The 17,204-nt window shown below is 42.4% G+C and overlaps 1 protein-coding gene across 1 annotated transcript in view; it reads right to left on the bottom strand.

Annotated features, from left to right (window-relative positions):
- Efcab7 (EF-hand calcium binding domain 7) overlaps nt 1-15,769 on the bottom strand; it is a 40,376-nt gene extending 24,607 nt beyond the window's left edge. The window contains exons 1-6 of the mRNA XM_004633965.2: nt 15,517-15,769; nt 13,687-13,876; nt 8,326-8,537; nt 7,473-7,559; nt 5,695-5,890; nt 5,016-5,134 (exon numbers count right to left, since the gene is read on the bottom strand). Of these exons, the coding sequence (XP_004634022.1) occupies nt 5,016-5,134; nt 5,695-5,890; nt 7,473-7,559; nt 8,326-8,537; nt 13,687-13,873 (801 nt within the window). The 5' untranslated portion in view covers nt 13,874-13,876; nt 15,517-15,769. The remainder of the gene's footprint in view (nt 1-5,015; nt 5,135-5,694; nt 5,891-7,472; nt 7,560-8,325; nt 8,538-13,686; nt 13,877-15,516) is intronic.
- Between the last annotated feature and the right edge of the window lie 1,435 nt (nt 15,770-17,204).

The following is a 17,204-nucleotide window of genomic DNA, read 5'->3' as shown; positions in this document are numbered from 1 at the left end:
AAAAAAGGGGCCGGAGAGATGGCTCAGTGGGATTAACGCTTCCCTAGCAAGAGCAATGGCCTGAGTTCAATCCCCGGTCTCCTGCGTAGCCTTCAAACAGGTCGGAGAGAATCCCATTAAACAATGAGAGAAAAGCAACAAAGACACCCACACTCTTTGTACGCTTTGAGGGATGTACCGTCTCCATTTGTTACTTTCGGTTATAGTTTATGTAAGCTTTTCAGGCTTATTTTTTAATCTTTCTTTTGAGATCGCAGCTCACTCTTGTTTAAGAGAAATGGGGGGGAAAAAGCCCTTTCTTGTATATTGATATTGAAGGCAATTTATTTCATTGAGAAACTCAAAAATGGAAGAGCTTTTCCGTGGGTGTCAGCACTTTTCAGGGCAATGCCATGGGCTGATAGGAGATGGTTCTATAAAACCTAGTTAGGGAGCAGGGGTTTGACGTGCTGGAGACTCTCCTACGTTTCAATTCTTCAAAAGCACACTGCGACAGGAGGGAGCGACCACCCTGCTTGATGGCACACTGCACCCGGGTGCCTAAGGCTGGAAAGGGGCAGAGCCGTGGCCCTCGACTGGGAGAACGTGCAGCCGCTCTTAGGACGGAGACATTTGCTTCCTTGAGGCGTGCCAGAGTTACCAAGCACACAACACGCACACAGATGAATATTGCCTTTAAAACACATAGACTTTCAATTACATAAAGACTTTACCCCTGGAGCTAGACTACAATCGTGTGAATTACAAGAAAAAACTATTGATATATTAGCTGGATCATTCGAATAAATAAATTGGAAAGGATTATATGTTAAATTGACAGTTTGAGTATTATGAGAAAAATGGAAGTTTAAAAAATTTTAGAATGACAGAGTAAGAAATTCTATGCATGATGGAATTCTTTGACACCAAAACAGAAATAAAAATAATAGCTTGTAATTCTTATCTAGGGCATGAGGTGGTGCTGTGCTCTGCCAATTTGTGTACAGTCCTTCAGCCCCATACAAGAGACTGCTGCTTCCTTTATCTATCATACACACATTTTACTTATTTTCATTTGTAATATATAAAGAAATGTTGAAAGCATAAATGAAAAATAATGAAGCAGAAAACAACTATAAAACAAATGTATCAGTTAAATTACAGCTTTCTTTTTTTAAAATTTGATTTATTTGTGTGTGCGTGTGTGGCCAGCTCAGCCCACCAGGGGGCGGGGCTGGCTGGCATGTGGTGCTGGGGGATCGAACCGCGGTCCCTGTGCTTTGCTGAGCTTGTTCCAAGTAGGTGCTTTAGACCACTGAGCCATCTCACCAGCCCCATAATTACAGCTTTCTTGGCTCACTGTAATGAACATGGTTTAATCTGACAAATTCTGTATTACTACAACATTAGGTGGCGCCGGGTTAGCAAGCAACCGATCTGATGGTTTCAGTCAGAGGATGAACTACAGCAACACTGTCGTTTTTTAATAAGGATATCCCCTATCACTTACTAGGAAGCTATTTGTTTTTAGTATGTTAAGACAAGTAGGAAGGTAAAGACAGTTATTGAACTTTTTGTTATTAAAGAATATTTTTAAAGTAAAAATTTGAATAGATGACTTACAAAGGGAGAACTTGTCACAGATTGTTTCCTAAACATTTTTAAAAAGAAACTGTATGGAGCTTTTACAAAAATTCACAGTGAATCACTGAGATGGAAAATTTATATTACACAGATGTAACATACACACGGTGCGCAGCCCTGTACATGGTACACGTATGTCATATGACGCGGGCTGTGTGTAGGCCTTGCATGCGTGCCGGCTGGTGTATGTACACAGACGTTCATGACGCGGTAAGAACAGCGTCTGCATTGCTCTGCGTGCTCACAGCACACCTACTCATGCGCGCACATGCGTCTGTGGTGTGCAGCCTGCTCTAATTTTAGCCATGAGCTGCTTTAGCAAGGAACTTGGGGCTATTCCTCTCTCAAAGGAAAACTTCCTGACGTTCCTTGAACATTACAGAACTTAAGCAAAAGGGCAGGAACCAGGATTAAAAAAAAAAAAGAGGCACAGCACTTCATTCTGGCCAGCGGGCAGTAACACAGTATAGTCCTGTAAGGCTCCTGTTCTCCTCCCTAACACAAGCCCTGCATGATGGTCTGTGGATTTCTGTGTGGAATCTGGCTACAGGGCTTGATGGTGCACTCCTGTGATCCCAGTTACTGAAAAGGCCGAGACAGGACGACTGCTCGGCTTCCCTTTCCCACCTCTCTTTAAAAGTGAAAAGACGGAGCCAGCGAGATAGCTTAGTGGTCTAAAGCGCCTGCTTAGGCAAGCGTAGGTAAGCACACAGGGACTGTGGTTCGATTCCCAGCACCACATGCTGTGCCAGCCACGAAAAGAAAAGACAAGACCTGGCTGTGGAGACAGCTCTGCAGTCTAAGCACCTGCTGGGCAAGTACAAGGACCCAAGTTCGATCCCCAGCACCACATGCCATGCCAGCCCCTGCCATGCCAGCCTGAGACCGGGCATGGTGGCACATGCCTGCAACCCCAGTGCTGGGGAGGCTGAAACAAGAGGGTCACTACAAGTGTGAGCGAGACCTAGTAACAAACAAACAAATATTTAAAAAATAAATGAAAAGGGGGGCTAGGGAGATGGCTCAGTAGGATAAGCGCTTGATTGGCAAACGCAAGGATCTGAGTTCAATCCCCGGTTCCGCCAAAAAAATAAAAAAATAAATAAATAAATAAATGAAAAGACAAGACAGGACAGCAAGGATAGGGCCGACCCCTGCTTACGCTAGGCCAACGATCCCTACATCCCTGAAGGTTCCACCTCTGTCCCCATTCTGCACTTCTTGATTCCACCCGAATCTGAACCACTCAAACTTGTTTAAAGTAGACTTAAGGAACTGAAGAAAATTGGGTAACCATCTTTTTAGTAACTTACTTAGTGTTCTTATGACCAAATACTTCTCAGAGTGGTTATAACCCTTAGAGAAATATAAAACTGATGAAATTAAACAAAATTACTTCAGAGTAAAATGAAAACAAAGAAACGAATCCTGCTGAATATCAAAAGGGCCACAGACTTCTAAAATGACCGCTTAGCTCAGCTCATCCAAGAAATACCAAATGGTAAACAGCGAGAAACAAACAGAAAAATCAGAAACAGGAAATAAAAGGATAAGACACGCAGGACTAACAAGCATTTCCAAAGGACACTACATTTTATATGAAAATCATGGAATGAAGACGTTGACAACAGGCTAAACTTCTATTTTTTTTTTTTTTTTAAACTGGGGGTTGAACTCAGGCCCTTACGCTTCCCAGGCAAGCGCTTCTTCTACTGAGCCATCTCCCCGGCCCTAACTTTCTATCTTAATCGTCCACTTTTCTTGGTACCTTCTGCCCACTGCCCAGTTAGCACCCCTATAGCCAGCTCGCGACAGCTTCAACGCAGAGGCTAAGTGCTGCTCAGGCCTACGGCTGATTTCCCCGAGACCACAGGCGCGTCACCCAGGCCAAGCCTCGTGGTTCCTCCTCTCTGGAAGCCCACGCCAGTCTCTGGAAGATTCAGTGCCAGAGAAACTGTTGCTAAGCTGCACTTTCATAATGCCACGACTACCTGAAGGCCACCCTCATTTCTTAGATCTACAATAACACTAACAACCCAGTATTTTATTAAGTGCATATTATGTCCCTTGCTACCATACTAAATATTTTATATATACTAAGATGATTTCAGCCTCTCCAAAACATGCGAAATGTAATTATTTCCAACTTACAGAAAAGGAAACCAAAGGGCTGTTGATCAACTTACCCAGGTTTCCCTTGCAGTCATTAAAGGAAAAAGCTCGGGGTGGAGCTTGTCTGTATCATACCTAGCACAATGCTTGCTACGCAGTACTTCAATGCAGAAGGACTTGTTAAAGAAGTGAAATACTATGGTATGTGTTAATAATCAAACGAAAATTTCTATGTTTTAACTCAAGGTTCATATTTTACACTAAATGAAATGGCTGGCATACATTACCTGCTTAGCAATTATCTGGCATCAAATGAATTTTATTGCTATGGTTTCAATTGATAGCACAGAGAAAAAGGGTCATTACGATTTGATATAATCTTTGACTAAAATTATACTTATTTATACTTCTGAATCAGATCATCAATAATTAAGCCAATATTTATACAAAAAGTTTCCATTTGTGGAAGACAAGCTTGCTGGAACACTAACTACTGTGTGAACACGTCGGGCGTGCACGGCAAATCGCTTGGGGTGTGCGGACTCCTAAACAGTCCGAACAAAATTCCTTGGAGATAATGTTTTAAAATTTTAATATAGAACAAATGTCACTGTCTAGCAACTTAGAGATATAAGGGACTTCAGAGTTCAATAACAAATACAGAGTTGTTATTTGAAACAAAAATGTAGCTCTTGAGAACAATCAGTTCAGTTTTCTAACAGCAGTTACAGTGTGTGGTCATAACCATTTTCCCCCTTCTTACTGAGGTCTCTGGGCGCACATTTTTAATGTATCCTAGCAGTTCCAGTTAATGTTTTATATTTCTGTAGCTATTATTTTCTGTTGAAAGAAAACTAGTAAAGGTTGAGTCTAAAAAGGGAAAACAAAGGAAGAAGATCAATATTAACACTCTACAAATATTGACTTAGCAAAGCGACTTTGTCATCTTCCTCTCACAGGAATTGATATTGAATGAATGATTTATTTACCGGAAACACCTGTGGAAAGTGTCAGCTACATAACTGAATAATCTACTCATCAAGTTCAAATATTCAGGAGTCACCATTTTTAAACTAAAGACATTATAATATTCTTCTCATTATTTTTATTTAAAAATACTACAACTGGCTTACACGTAGAAATGCTATGCTCCACAGGAGAGCCCTGCAGAACTTCTTCACGGCACCACTGGTGGGTGCACACATGAAATAGCCATTAATAAACGCAGTATCAGTTTTTTTCAGAAAAAGTCATCTCTGCTAATTTAAAATACTTTTTACCTTTAGATTTGGCTCAATTAATGTGGAGTTTCGGTTACTGTTAGCAGCCATGGAAATTGTGCAGGAAACGGAGGCTTTGAACTTTCTAGCTGTTGACAGTAAAGAAGCCCTGGTGTCACCTGTAAAACATAAGGACAATTTGGTTGCCACATTAGGAAAAGCTGTCAATGGGAGTTTATTTCTTTTTTTGGGGGGGTGGGGAGTTTATTTCTAAACACGCTGTGGTACGAAAGATTTTCTGTCATAACGTCACTTTCTTGATTCTTCTTGAAAAAAAAAAAACCAAAAACAAAAACAAAAAAAAAAACCTTATTCCATTTTTCCTGAGGGCATTCGGAGCAAAAAAAAAAAAAAACCCTCTTGATTCTACTTGAAAAAAGGCTAAAAGTTTTATATTTACCAGACTTTAATGGTCCCCAATTTATAGGCTACTAATAAGATTCCTCATTTTAATATGTTGTCATTTAGTCTGAAATTTTAGTTTTAATAAAGCATAATGAGCATAGCTAAGTTAAGTCCTATAATAAATTTTACTTTGAAAGAGTTCTTATAGCTAAGAGAGTCTAGAAATTGTAGCTAAGGAAAGCTGGATTTTCATCTATCACTAGCTGGGATGAGAGAGGAATGCTATCTGAACAACATTCCTGATGAGGAAATTTACAGGGGTCGGTACAAGTACCTTTATTGGAGAACGCTTCCTGGTCACTGTTTCTTATGATTCTAGGTGGAGGCTTTGGAATTGGCGATGGGCCCCTTTCAGAGAACCCTTCCATGTGGCTTCCAAACTGTTGACGCCTCAGTTTACTGTCAACCTGCAGCTTTTCTAGTGCAGTCTTGAGACACTGCCCACTGGTCGTCATATATAATTTACAAAACTACAGGAAACAAAAAAGGAGTCGAGTGGGCAAAACATTCAATCATGCATTTGGGAGAAGGCAAATGCGAGTGAGTAGAGGAGGGACAGACTGAGAGATGGAATATATTGCTTGTTGAACTGGGTTACTCGCTTTATTTTCCTGACTCAGGCTGACCAGCCTCGAGTGACCTGGTGAAAAGCAGCCATGATTCAATGAGGAGGTCATACTCTGAGTGAAAATAAAATGTTACACAAGGAGCAGTGATTTATTTTTTTTTACAAGATGGTCTGACTTGAGTTTGTTCTAAATGATTTTTATTCTTTCACCCTGAAAAAGGTACTTTTCTGAGGAGAATCTCTGTATTGCTTGTGTGTCTGTGTGCACACATACATGCATTTTAACTTGGTTACACAGGCTGAATGCTCCTACCTGAAATGGTGGGCCCAGAAGTGTTCTGGATTTCTATCTTAGACTTGGGGTATCTATACACCCATGGTGAATGTCTGATGTATCTATACACCCACGGTTCCACCTTGGGGGAACCCCAGCCCAACACAAACTTCACCTGGGTTTCATACATTCCCTTACACATCCTTGAAGTTTTAATATAGAACAAAGTTTTTAATACAGAACAAATTTTTTATTTTTTTATATTTAGTACAGGGTTTACAGGGTCTCGCTACGTAGATCAGACTTGTAGTGATCTGCCTGTGTCCAGCCTCCCAAGAGCTGGGATTACAGGCGCGCCACCATGCCCAGTCCCAATCTCCATCTCAGCGTGCCTCAGGGTCAGGACCAGCACAGCAGGCCCAGGATCGAACCCCAGCCGCTGCGTCTGCCTAGCAGGCACTTTAATCTGCTGGGCTATCTGGCTGGCCCTCTGCAGGGCTTTTGTATAGTATTTTTAGTGTGCCTGAATTCTGACAAGAAGCCCCGACAGGAGGTCACAGGGTGGGACTGTCCTTCCATCCCTTTTCTGTCGTTTTGAAGCTCTGAGGATTGAACCCAGAGCTGTCTCCCAGGCCTTTTCTTTTTTCTTTCCTTTCTTTAAATTCTGATTCACTTTTTCTAAATTTCAAGAAGGACAGTGGCTAGGATGGCCGTTTGTGCCACTTCTCCCAGCTCTGGTGTGGAAATCTTCCCTTCTGCCATCATGTCAACAGTCAAAACTCCCGGGTTTTCGGAGGATTTTGGGTATTTGGATTAAAGATGCTTGCGTGATCTGCATTATTTTTAATGTGGTCATCCTACTGCAATTCCGGAACTGAGAACTTCGACTACAACGAATGCATAGCAAGTCTACGTCACTGCCAGTGCTTATTTAAAAAAGTGCTTTAATTGCTAGACCTTTTCAAGAGCAGGCGTGCGGCTCCCAGGACTCATGCCTAATAGAGGGGAAGCCCTGCGTTTCGCTGCTGGGGAAAACAAACTAAAAACTTTTCTAATGGTAAGTAGTTGGATTTAATACTTTTACAATGTATGCACATATCAAAGTATTACATGTGTGCCATAAAAACATATAATCTCAGTTACAGTTTAAGAAAGCTGAGGGATAACTAAGATATAAATAATTTTCCTGAATAATATACAAATTATGTACCTTAATATAGTCAAATTTTCCATCAGCATTTACATCAGGCAAATTTATTATAGTACTGGCTTCTTCCGGAGTCATCTTCTCCCCTCTCTGAAATAAAATGACATGATCACCCGTTATTTATTCATCAGGATAGTGGAAATACATTTTAATCTCTTCTACAAATAGGTTACAACATGTGACTTCATGATAAATCAGAATGTCAAGCAATAATCAGACTGTTAAATAAAAATTCACAATTAATTAAATTTTGTGAAAACGTGCAGTTTCAGTTCACCACGTCTTTTTTTTTTTTTTTTTTGGCAGAACCAGGGAATGAACTCAGGCCCTTGCGCTTGCCAGCGAAGCGCTTATTCCACTGAGCCATCTCCCCAGCCCCTCACCACGTCTTAACAGTTGTATTTTGTGGAATCATAACTGCTACTAAATTAGAGTAATGGTATTTTCAAATTCTGTACCAAGAAACACAGCGGATTTCTCTTGGCATTCCTATTTTCCTTCCCTTTCCCTCCTGTCACATAGGGGCCTGGCCCTGACTGGCAGAGTTCTGGGTGGGAAGGAATGAATGGAGCACAGAGGACTCCAGAGGGGTCTGGACGCAGGTCCACCTGGCAATGGAGTCGATATTTTGAAACAGGGTCCCAATCTGCAGTTCAGGCTGGCCTTGAACTCACGATGTAGCCCAGGCTGGCCTTACAGCAATCCTCCTGTCTCAGGCTCCCGAGTGTTACCATTACTGGCCTGACCCTCCACACCCAGCAATGAAGTAATTATTTTTCAGTGAACTTTTTGAGCCAAACCTAGATTCCAAGCTGTTTTGCAAATCTGTACATTGCAAGCATTTCACAGATCTTACCTTTGTTAGAAATCTATAAAGGTCGGTGTGCAAAATACAGCCATCATCATTTACATCTAATTGTTTAAATGATTTTAGCAGTTCTGCTTTTGAAGTAGGCTTTTCCTTCCTTAAAATTACACAGAAATCATCAAAATTCAGTTTGGCAGTTTGAGGAGTCCAGTACTTATTAACAGTCTTCTGGGATGGACTTCTTCCTGCATGCTGAAGAGCTGCCCAACGAAACAGGGGTGCGCTACTGTAACACCCGGAGTTGGCACTGCAGTGCACGTTTATTTTTCAAACTGTCACCTACTACAGTATTAGGAAAACCACATATATAACAACACATTAGCTTTGGTTGATTATCTAGTTATAGCAATTATGTCTGACTTTTAACCACAAACTATATGTGCCACCAGCTAAAGATTCTTGAGTTATTAATGCTCAAATTAAATAAATTTTTCCTTCTCTGACGCTTTGGTTCTCAGCTTACATGCTTTCAGTAGCTGACCATGTCTGACTAAGTGCTTTTAGAGGAACAAAGATTAGAAATACCGTCTAACTGCTCAAGGTAACAGCAATAAACATGCATCATTATTTTTATTGTCCATTTTTTTTGGTCATTTTAAAGATTTGTTTTGACATACTTTAGTACAGGGTCTGCAGGGTCTCACTACAGACTGGACTTGTAGTGAGCCTCCTGCTTTCAGCCTCCCAAGCGCTGGGATTCCAGGCGTGTGCCACCACACCCAGTCTCAATCACTCTCGCAGCATGCCCTGGGGTCAGGGCTGGCACAGCACACCAGGGATCGAACCCCGGCCGCTGCCCTCTGCCTGCACAGGTGCTTTAGTCCCCTGAGCTCTCTGGCTGGCCCTTTTTTGTCTTTTTGAGACAGGGTCTCACTCTGCAGTCCATGCTGGCCTTGAACTCACTTTTCAGTGACCTCCAAAGCACAGCCTCCTGCCTCCTGCCTCAGCTTCCAGAGTGCTAGAATAGCAGGTGTGCACCACCACACTTGCTCAACAAATATTTTAGTGAAGTGAATAAATCATTCTAACATCACCAAGGACTTGATACCCATCATATTCATCACGGCTAGGTCGGTTTGGTCCTATTTCCCATGCCTCACAGATCTGCTTGCAGTTAAGGCCCTGCTAAAAATCTAGAACACGGACATATTTTGACAGACAACTATTAGAGATGCAGTGGTTAAAATACTTTTGAAATAATTGCAATATGAGAAAGGCTCTGGGCTGGTAAGATGGCTCAGTGGTCTAAAGCACCTACTTAGAACAAGTTTAGCAAAGCACAGGGACCGCGGTTCAATCCCCCAGCACCACATGCCAGCCAGCCCCGCCCCCTGGTGGGCTGAGCTGGCCACACACACACACACACACACATAAATAAATAAATAAAATTATAAAAAAAAAGAAAGGCTCTGTAATTTGCATACTTCATATCATACTTCAATGTAATATTTCAAACCATTTTACATAAATATTTACATATTGTACCTTTGTACAGTTAAGTATATGTACCTTGGTAATTTGCAAATAAACTTCTGCATATTCAGACACAACTATACATAAAATGAATTACTGATTAATCCCCTAAGCACCTCGAAGGATTAACAGAAAGTTGAGTTGTATTTTGCCAAAATATACACGTATATTTCTTTAGCTACCAATTTCAACAATAAAACTTTATATGGAGCCAATTACCTTAGATGGGAATGCACGAGGGCTGTACACAGTGAACCAACACCAAAAATGATAATCTGACTATTGTAAAATTTCATGTAATAAGGACCAATAAATATGAAACAATTTAAAGAAATATCCTCAAGCAAAGAGATAAGGGCTGGGGAGATAGCTCAGCAGCATAAGCACCCGCTTGGCAAATGCAAGGTCCTGAGTTTGATTCCAATTGAGTTTTTTTTTTTTTTTTTTTCAGAACCGGGGATTGAACTTAGGCCCTTACACTTGCCATGGAAGCGCTTATTCCACTGAGCCATCTCCCTGGCCCCTCAATTGAGTTTTGTACCAACAAAACAAAAAAAGAAAATACAGATGAGTCAGTCGTAGTGAATATGTATTGTATCTGGGCATACACACAGTGATTTTTTTTTTTTTTTTTTTAGTCTTACTACGCATCTGGGTCTTGTATTAAGCCTCCCCAGCGCTGGGAATACAGGCATGTGCCACCACACCGGGTCTCTATGGCTGGCTCAGAGTGCCCAGGGGAGGGGCTGGCTCGGCATGTGTCGCCAAGGATCGAACCTTGGTCCCTGTGCTTGACTGCTCCACTGAGCTATCTCACTGGTCCTCATATGGCAATTTTTTTCAGAGAGAAAAACTTTTCAGTGACAAAGAAGTTCTGTAACACAGTCTACATCTTAAGTGTAAGATTACTACCTGTGGTCATGACCTATGGTCAATGATGTTTTCTTTATTGGTTTTGTTTTTTTTGAAACAAGTCTTGCTATATAGCTCAAGTTTGCCTTGAACTCATTATGTAGCCCAGGCTGGCCTTGAACTCAGGGCAATCTCCCTGCCTCAGCCTCGCAGCTGAGTTTATACAGGTGCACCACCATACCCAGCTGTTATTTTAGAAGAGAAATTTTCTGATTCTCCAAATTATGCATGACATCATAACTACTTAATTTAAATTCTGGCACAAAGCAGCAAGAAAATAATCTAGAGGCAAACTTCAGAGCTAACAGATGTTGTAAATGTAGTAGTCACTATGTTCCTTGTACATGACTGGAAACCCGTAGGGTTGGAGATAACAGAACTTTCATCTCCACAGGTTTATTTTGGTTGTAGACAAAATCCCTGATTCCCCTGGTGACCTAATAACAAAAGTAAGTATGGCACAGCATGTGATCGGAGAATTACAATCAGAGAAATGGCACGCGTGTGTTAGGGCTATGTACCCAGCCAGCCCCCCTGGTATGTATGCTAGGAACAGAAGCACACCCTAAGTGAAGTTATAATATGAAAGTCAAGGCTGGCCAAATAGCTCAGTGGATTAAAGCACCTGCAAGCAGGTGCAGGGTTTGGGGGTTCAATCTCTGGGCCTGCTGTGCCAGCCCCGCCCCGGGGCACACTGAGATGGCAATTGAGACTGGGCGTGGTGGTGCACGCCTGTAATCTCAGCTCTTGGGAGGCTGTAAACAGGCAGATCACTATGAGTCTGATCTAGTAGTTTGACCCAAAACACCCTGTAGACTCTTCCCTAAAATTAAAAAAAAAGAAAAAGAAAAAGAAAGAAAGAAAAGAAAGTCAAAATATCGACAGGAAAGGAAGTGGTATTTTCTATCCAGCATTGGGAAAACAGGTGCACGACCACTTTTCTCATGGTGGCAGCTCAGGGTACACCCGGTGCTCTCTTCAGTGACAATAAAAATTACACCAAATACGTACTCAGTATGTAGATAGCTCCATGTTTAAGAAAATGATATAATCTGATTATTACTAACTTTAATCGCTAGGTTCAGAATCAGTTCACTACTAAGTCTGATGATAGTGAACATGTTACATAACTGTAGATACTCAAAGGCTGACACTAAGATACTGATCTTTCACCAACATGTACTTTAAACTTTAACATCAGCCTCTAATAGCTATATTATTTGTGAATTTTTTTTAAAGGAGGAAGGTGTTTTAAATGCTTTTATTTTTTAAATTTTATTTATTTGTGTGTGTGTGTGTGTGTGTGTGTGTGGCCAGCTCAGCCCACCAGGGGGCGGGGTGGCTGGCATGTGGTGCTGGGGGATTGAACCGCAGTCCCTGTGCTTTGCCAAGCTTGTTCCAAGTAGGTGCTTTAGACCACTGAGCCATCTCGCCAGCCCTTATTTGTGAATTTTTAAAAAATCTGTAAAGCTGTAGTGCCTAAATGTCAGAAGGCCATCAGTGAGAGAGACCTCACTGATTCACATTACTCCTTTTTAAGAACTAGATTATCTGAAAGCAATTACTATAATGCCAAGAAGGAATATTTCAGTATAGAACCTAAAGAATATACAATACAGAAAAGACCAACACTGCAGCACTGCTATCTTTGCAGATATTTCTAAGGGCGTCAACACCTTATTAACACAGACATACTGATTCCACCAACTGAACGCTAGAGCGGTGGAGGGCGTGGGAAGCTTTTAAATGCAGCAGATTCATTATCTCAGGCTATTTCAAAAGAGGAAAGAAAAAACGCTAGGAATAGCAGCAAACTATAATTCTAATTAATTGGATTCTCCCTATAACAATTAATAATCACTAATATTTAAATTTCAAAATGAGACATTTATTAGTTTTAAAATTGCGGAGGCCTGGGGTACAGCTCATGGTGCAGGGCTTCCCTAGGATGTGCAAGACCTTGGCGTGACGCCCAGTGCTGCAAACACAACAAAACCACACGCAAACCAAAGGGAAGCGAAACACAGTTTCACAAATTGTTTCAAGTCATTTGTGTTTAAACCACTTAAAAATGCCTTGTACGATGTCTATCAAATAATTCTAATCTTTTCAATGCTCTTCTTCCCCAAAATGGATTTCCTCAGAGACCTAAACTGCATTCACATCCAAAGTCTCGCTACAGAGTAAGTTAGTTTTTGTTTAGGGAAGCTACTCCTAAAGCTGGCAAAATGACTTGTTTCTCTGCCCCTAAAGTGACCTTCATGACACTGACATGAACAGACCATGCTATCAGTACCGTCACTCTCCCTGGTGACCAAGGACCCACAGTATCTGCCCTCCCAGCAGGGAACAAGTTCAGTGATTTGGAGACATTTACAACCAAAAGAATTTGGAAATATAGTGGAGAGAAGCAGTAAGACAGTAAGACAGACAGACAGACAGACAGACAGACACACACACACACACACACCCCAGAACCTTTCTTCCTTTTTTTTTTTTTTTTAATTTGGTACAGGGTCTCCCTATGCAGCCGAGACTCATAGCGATCCTCCTGTTTTCAGCCTCCCCAGCACTGGGATTACAAGCAGGGGTGCACCACCACGCCCAGACTCGGCAGCTGGCTCAGTGTGCCTAGGGGTGGGGCCAGCACTGCATGTGGTGCCAGGTATTGAACCCTGGTCTCTGCGCTTGCCTAAGCAGGTGCTTAGTCTGCCTAGCTGTCTTGCTAGCCCTTAAAGAGTATTTTTAACAATTAGTAAATTGAAGAAAGCTTTAAATACACCCATCTAGACTGAACAAGTACTGAAAACTTTATTTTGAAGTTCCTAGAACATATAACTGTATAAAACAGCGCACTAGCTTATAGCTATTGCTAAGCATAACTATGAAACTAGGATTATTCAACAAGCATTTTACTTCCAATCCTTCAACAAAAAAAGCAAAATATTTAAGCTTAAAAATTACCTAGGCAAAGTTGATCTTTAGAAATAATGTTTTCTAAGCTGCTTTTGAAGACAGTTAAGTAGGCAGCTCTACAATTCATGTAAAAAACCTCCTCTTCAGATAGTGGAAGTTTCTTTGTTCGAAGGTTCTCTGAAGGCACTGATTTCTGATTGGCCAAAGTGACATCACTTCCTGGATTGGTGGCCATTCTATTAGAAAATAGTTAAAGAGATTTGATTTAGTCTCTGTTAATCACATAAAATGCAAACAGCACTACACATTTCAAATGACATAGGAAGGAAGACCACGAAAACCAGAAGACTTCATAGGGTCAGCAGGAGGAAATCAGTTAACACAGTATATGTGAAGCACACCGGCACTACCTGACATATCGTAAGTGCACAATAAACTGTGCAGATGGGAAAGTTCATGATAACGAGACCTCTTACATAAATGAACTGGCAGGCGGCACCATCCTCCATGGCAGGATCAACCAAAGTATTTCACTAATTTCTGGATTTAGTATTTCACATAACTGAACTTTTAAGATTCCATTTATAGGATTACTACTGTGGAACCTGAAAGAGTAAATAAAATCTGAAAGGTGTGCTATATATAGTAAAAATAAAAGAAACTGCTCCAAAGGAATGCAGAACTGGGATGAGGGAAAGGAGAAAAGATAAAAAAGGAAGGGGAAAAAGCCATGAATGTATATACACAGGATAGCTAAGATGATTGTACTACTAATTTCTATTACTTTTTTGAAGGAACCAGTTAATACTTAAAATTTTTGTTTTGACCAATTTTACATGCTTCTATCTGGTAATCTGAGCAGCTACATTGAGGATAACAATGAGCAACACATCAACCATTGCTGAATTCTTATCGTCTGGGGAGTTTTTGGACATTGTGTATCATTTCTAATGTCTTATCTCTTACTTTTCATTGCTTAAAATAAAAATTTAAAAAGGATTGCCATTGTGGTTTTACTGTGTTCTGATTTTGGGTTTACACAGCACGTTTGCTCCTAAGGGTTTAACAAACCATCCTACATCTTGTTTTACCCCTACTACAGCGGTCAGGTGCCTTTTGTCCATTTTACAGATGAACCGATTGAGAGACAAAGACGTCACCTAGCTGGCAAAAAGGCACGGAGAGGCCGAATTTCAGTAACAGTGTCTTTGTTATTGTGGAGGAAGGTTTCGCGAACAATGGCTTCTACGTGGCACTGACTCGTGCTGGTGGTCTAACAGCTCCCCACACTACCGTATCCAGCTTTGGCTGCTAAAAATAATTCCAACCTAATAAGTTGAATATTTCAAGTTCAACAATAAGATGACACAGGTAGGGTCCCCTTCAGGACTCATTGGATTCCTACTCAGGAGCCTAAATCACTGGCACCTTCTTGAATTATATAGGTCTTTTACACTTGGGAAAGAAAGATAATAATCGCTTATCATGGATGAAGTACCCTATTTATAATACACAGGCCGCCTGCCTGACACTTTCATATTACGCCAGATTTCGAAGGACCCCACAGGGATGTGGTGTCACAGTCTACTTACTGCAAATTGGAATCACTATAATTAACATCACCGTTTTAAACACATATGCCTGCGCATACCGCCTCGCCAAGGAGGGGGAGACCCTACCGCACTGCGGGAGGAGGAGTGTTCCCTCCGCAACACGCAACTTCAACATCGGAATGCTGGTACATCTTCAAAGACTTCCCAAACGGGTGACTCTCTCGCGTGAAAATCCCACGGCGGAAATGTTCCAAAATTCGAGCTTTCCCTTACTAGGAAGAAGGACGAGAAAGAAGCTTAAATAAAAACAGAAGTGCACCTCTCGCTCGGGCTGAGAAACCGCCTTCACGGCCGCAGGGGACCCCGGGCCGCGACCCCGGGCGGGAAGAGCATTTCGGCGCGGCGCGGCGCGCAGCGGGGCGGGGCGGGCTCTGGCTGCGGGAAGGAGAAGCCGCGCGGGGAGAGGCAGCCGCCGGGGGGTCGGGGCACGCGGGGAGCCCGAGCCGCCTCACCCGGTCGCCGTGCGGACTCGCAGCTCCCCGCGGCCGCGGTCCCGTCGCGCAGCCGGACGACGTCTGCCGGCCTTCAGTTACTATGGCAACCGCGCCTCGCCCCCTCCCCCGGAAGTAAGCTGTGGAGCACCTTCCCAAATGCTCCGACTACAAGCCTAAGGGATCCCGGTTCAGAGCGGACACACATGGCTCTGTGGCCCCTCTGTCCTGGGCTTCTATCGCCAAAATAGTGAAAGAGGGCCATGTGTTGTGTCCGGCAGGGTATGAATGTAGTTCTGGGCCTCGACGCGCTCCACACTCCTGTTCAGACACGTGTGCTCGGCCCCTCCGTCGCCGGGAGCGTGTTTCTCGCGGGCTGCGTTGAGTGTGACGCGGCGTCCTGGCCCGTGCGCTTCCGGTGTCGGAGACCTCCGGGGCTGCTGCTGCGGCTGTGAGAAGAGGCGCGTCAGTTCCCTTTCTCAGCAGCGGTGGCATCTTGCGAACCCCGAAATGCCGTAGGTATCTTTCCCCCGTGCAGTGCCGTTTTGAGGGCCCCTCTGTGAGCAAGAAGAGCACCTAGGAGTCGGTCCTAAAGCCTTTGAAGTTTTCCCGGGTTTTTTGAGGTTAGGCTCCACCCACCTCTCCTACGCTGCCCAGTCGCGGTCGCCCGTAATTTTTATTTTTCTAATTTGCTCTGAGCGTTATTTTCGTATTTAAAAAAATTTTGTCCGGAGTTGCCATCTAACCCCAATGACCCAATCGTTGCGATTTACCCTGATGGGATGGACATTTTACTAGATATTTAGTCTTCCCTTTCATCATGCATCTGAGATGGAGACAAATGAAACACAGGTGGCTGCTCTGTAGAAACTTTGAAAAGTCGCGATGGTGAAATGGGGGATACCCGACCCTTGTAGTTCGCCGGCTGCATCTCTTCCCCAGGTCGACTTAGGTCCTGCCCTCTGGAGTAACCCTCTTTCAGTCTTTTCAGCGTTGAGTAAATGCAAAGTAAAACGGGAAATACGTGTATTAAATAGGAATTAACGTGAAAGTGAACCGATATGCAAAAATGATAACCAATATTTGAATCTTTATGATCGGAGGTATTGTCTTTAGCAGTTTATCTACATTTTCTCATTGAATCATAAAACAGGACATTAAGAGAAAGATGCTTTTGTTATCTTTATGTCTGTGAGAACCGGGCACCTAATATGGTGTCTTACGCGTAGATACCAATAAATTCATGTTTTGGGCTGGGGCGATAGCTCAGTGGAATAAGTGCTTGCCTGGCAAGCACAGGCTCCTCAGTTCAGTCGCTGGTACCGAAAAAAAGAAAAAAGAAAATGCATATTTTACTTTTACCTTTAAAAGATATAAATTATTGAGGTTTTCCATTCCCCAGAATTAACCAAAATGTCTCCTTTCCCTGTTGTTACATGAGAAAAACTTATTGGGCTGTCACATATACAAAGATGCAAAGGTAACGTAACAAAAAAATTCTCTAATCAAATATAACAAAACC

The sequence above is a fragment of the Octodon degus genome, unplaced genomic scaffold, assembly GCF_000260255.1.
Source record: "Octodon degus isolate 3935 unplaced genomic scaffold, OctDeg1.0 scaffold00057, whole genome shotgun sequence".
Taxonomy (NCBI): Eukaryota; Metazoa; Chordata; class Mammalia; order Rodentia; family Octodontidae; genus Octodon; species Octodon degus.
The sequence above is the reverse complement of the archived record's forward strand: the minus strand, read 5'-3'. Positions and strand labels throughout refer to the sequence as shown.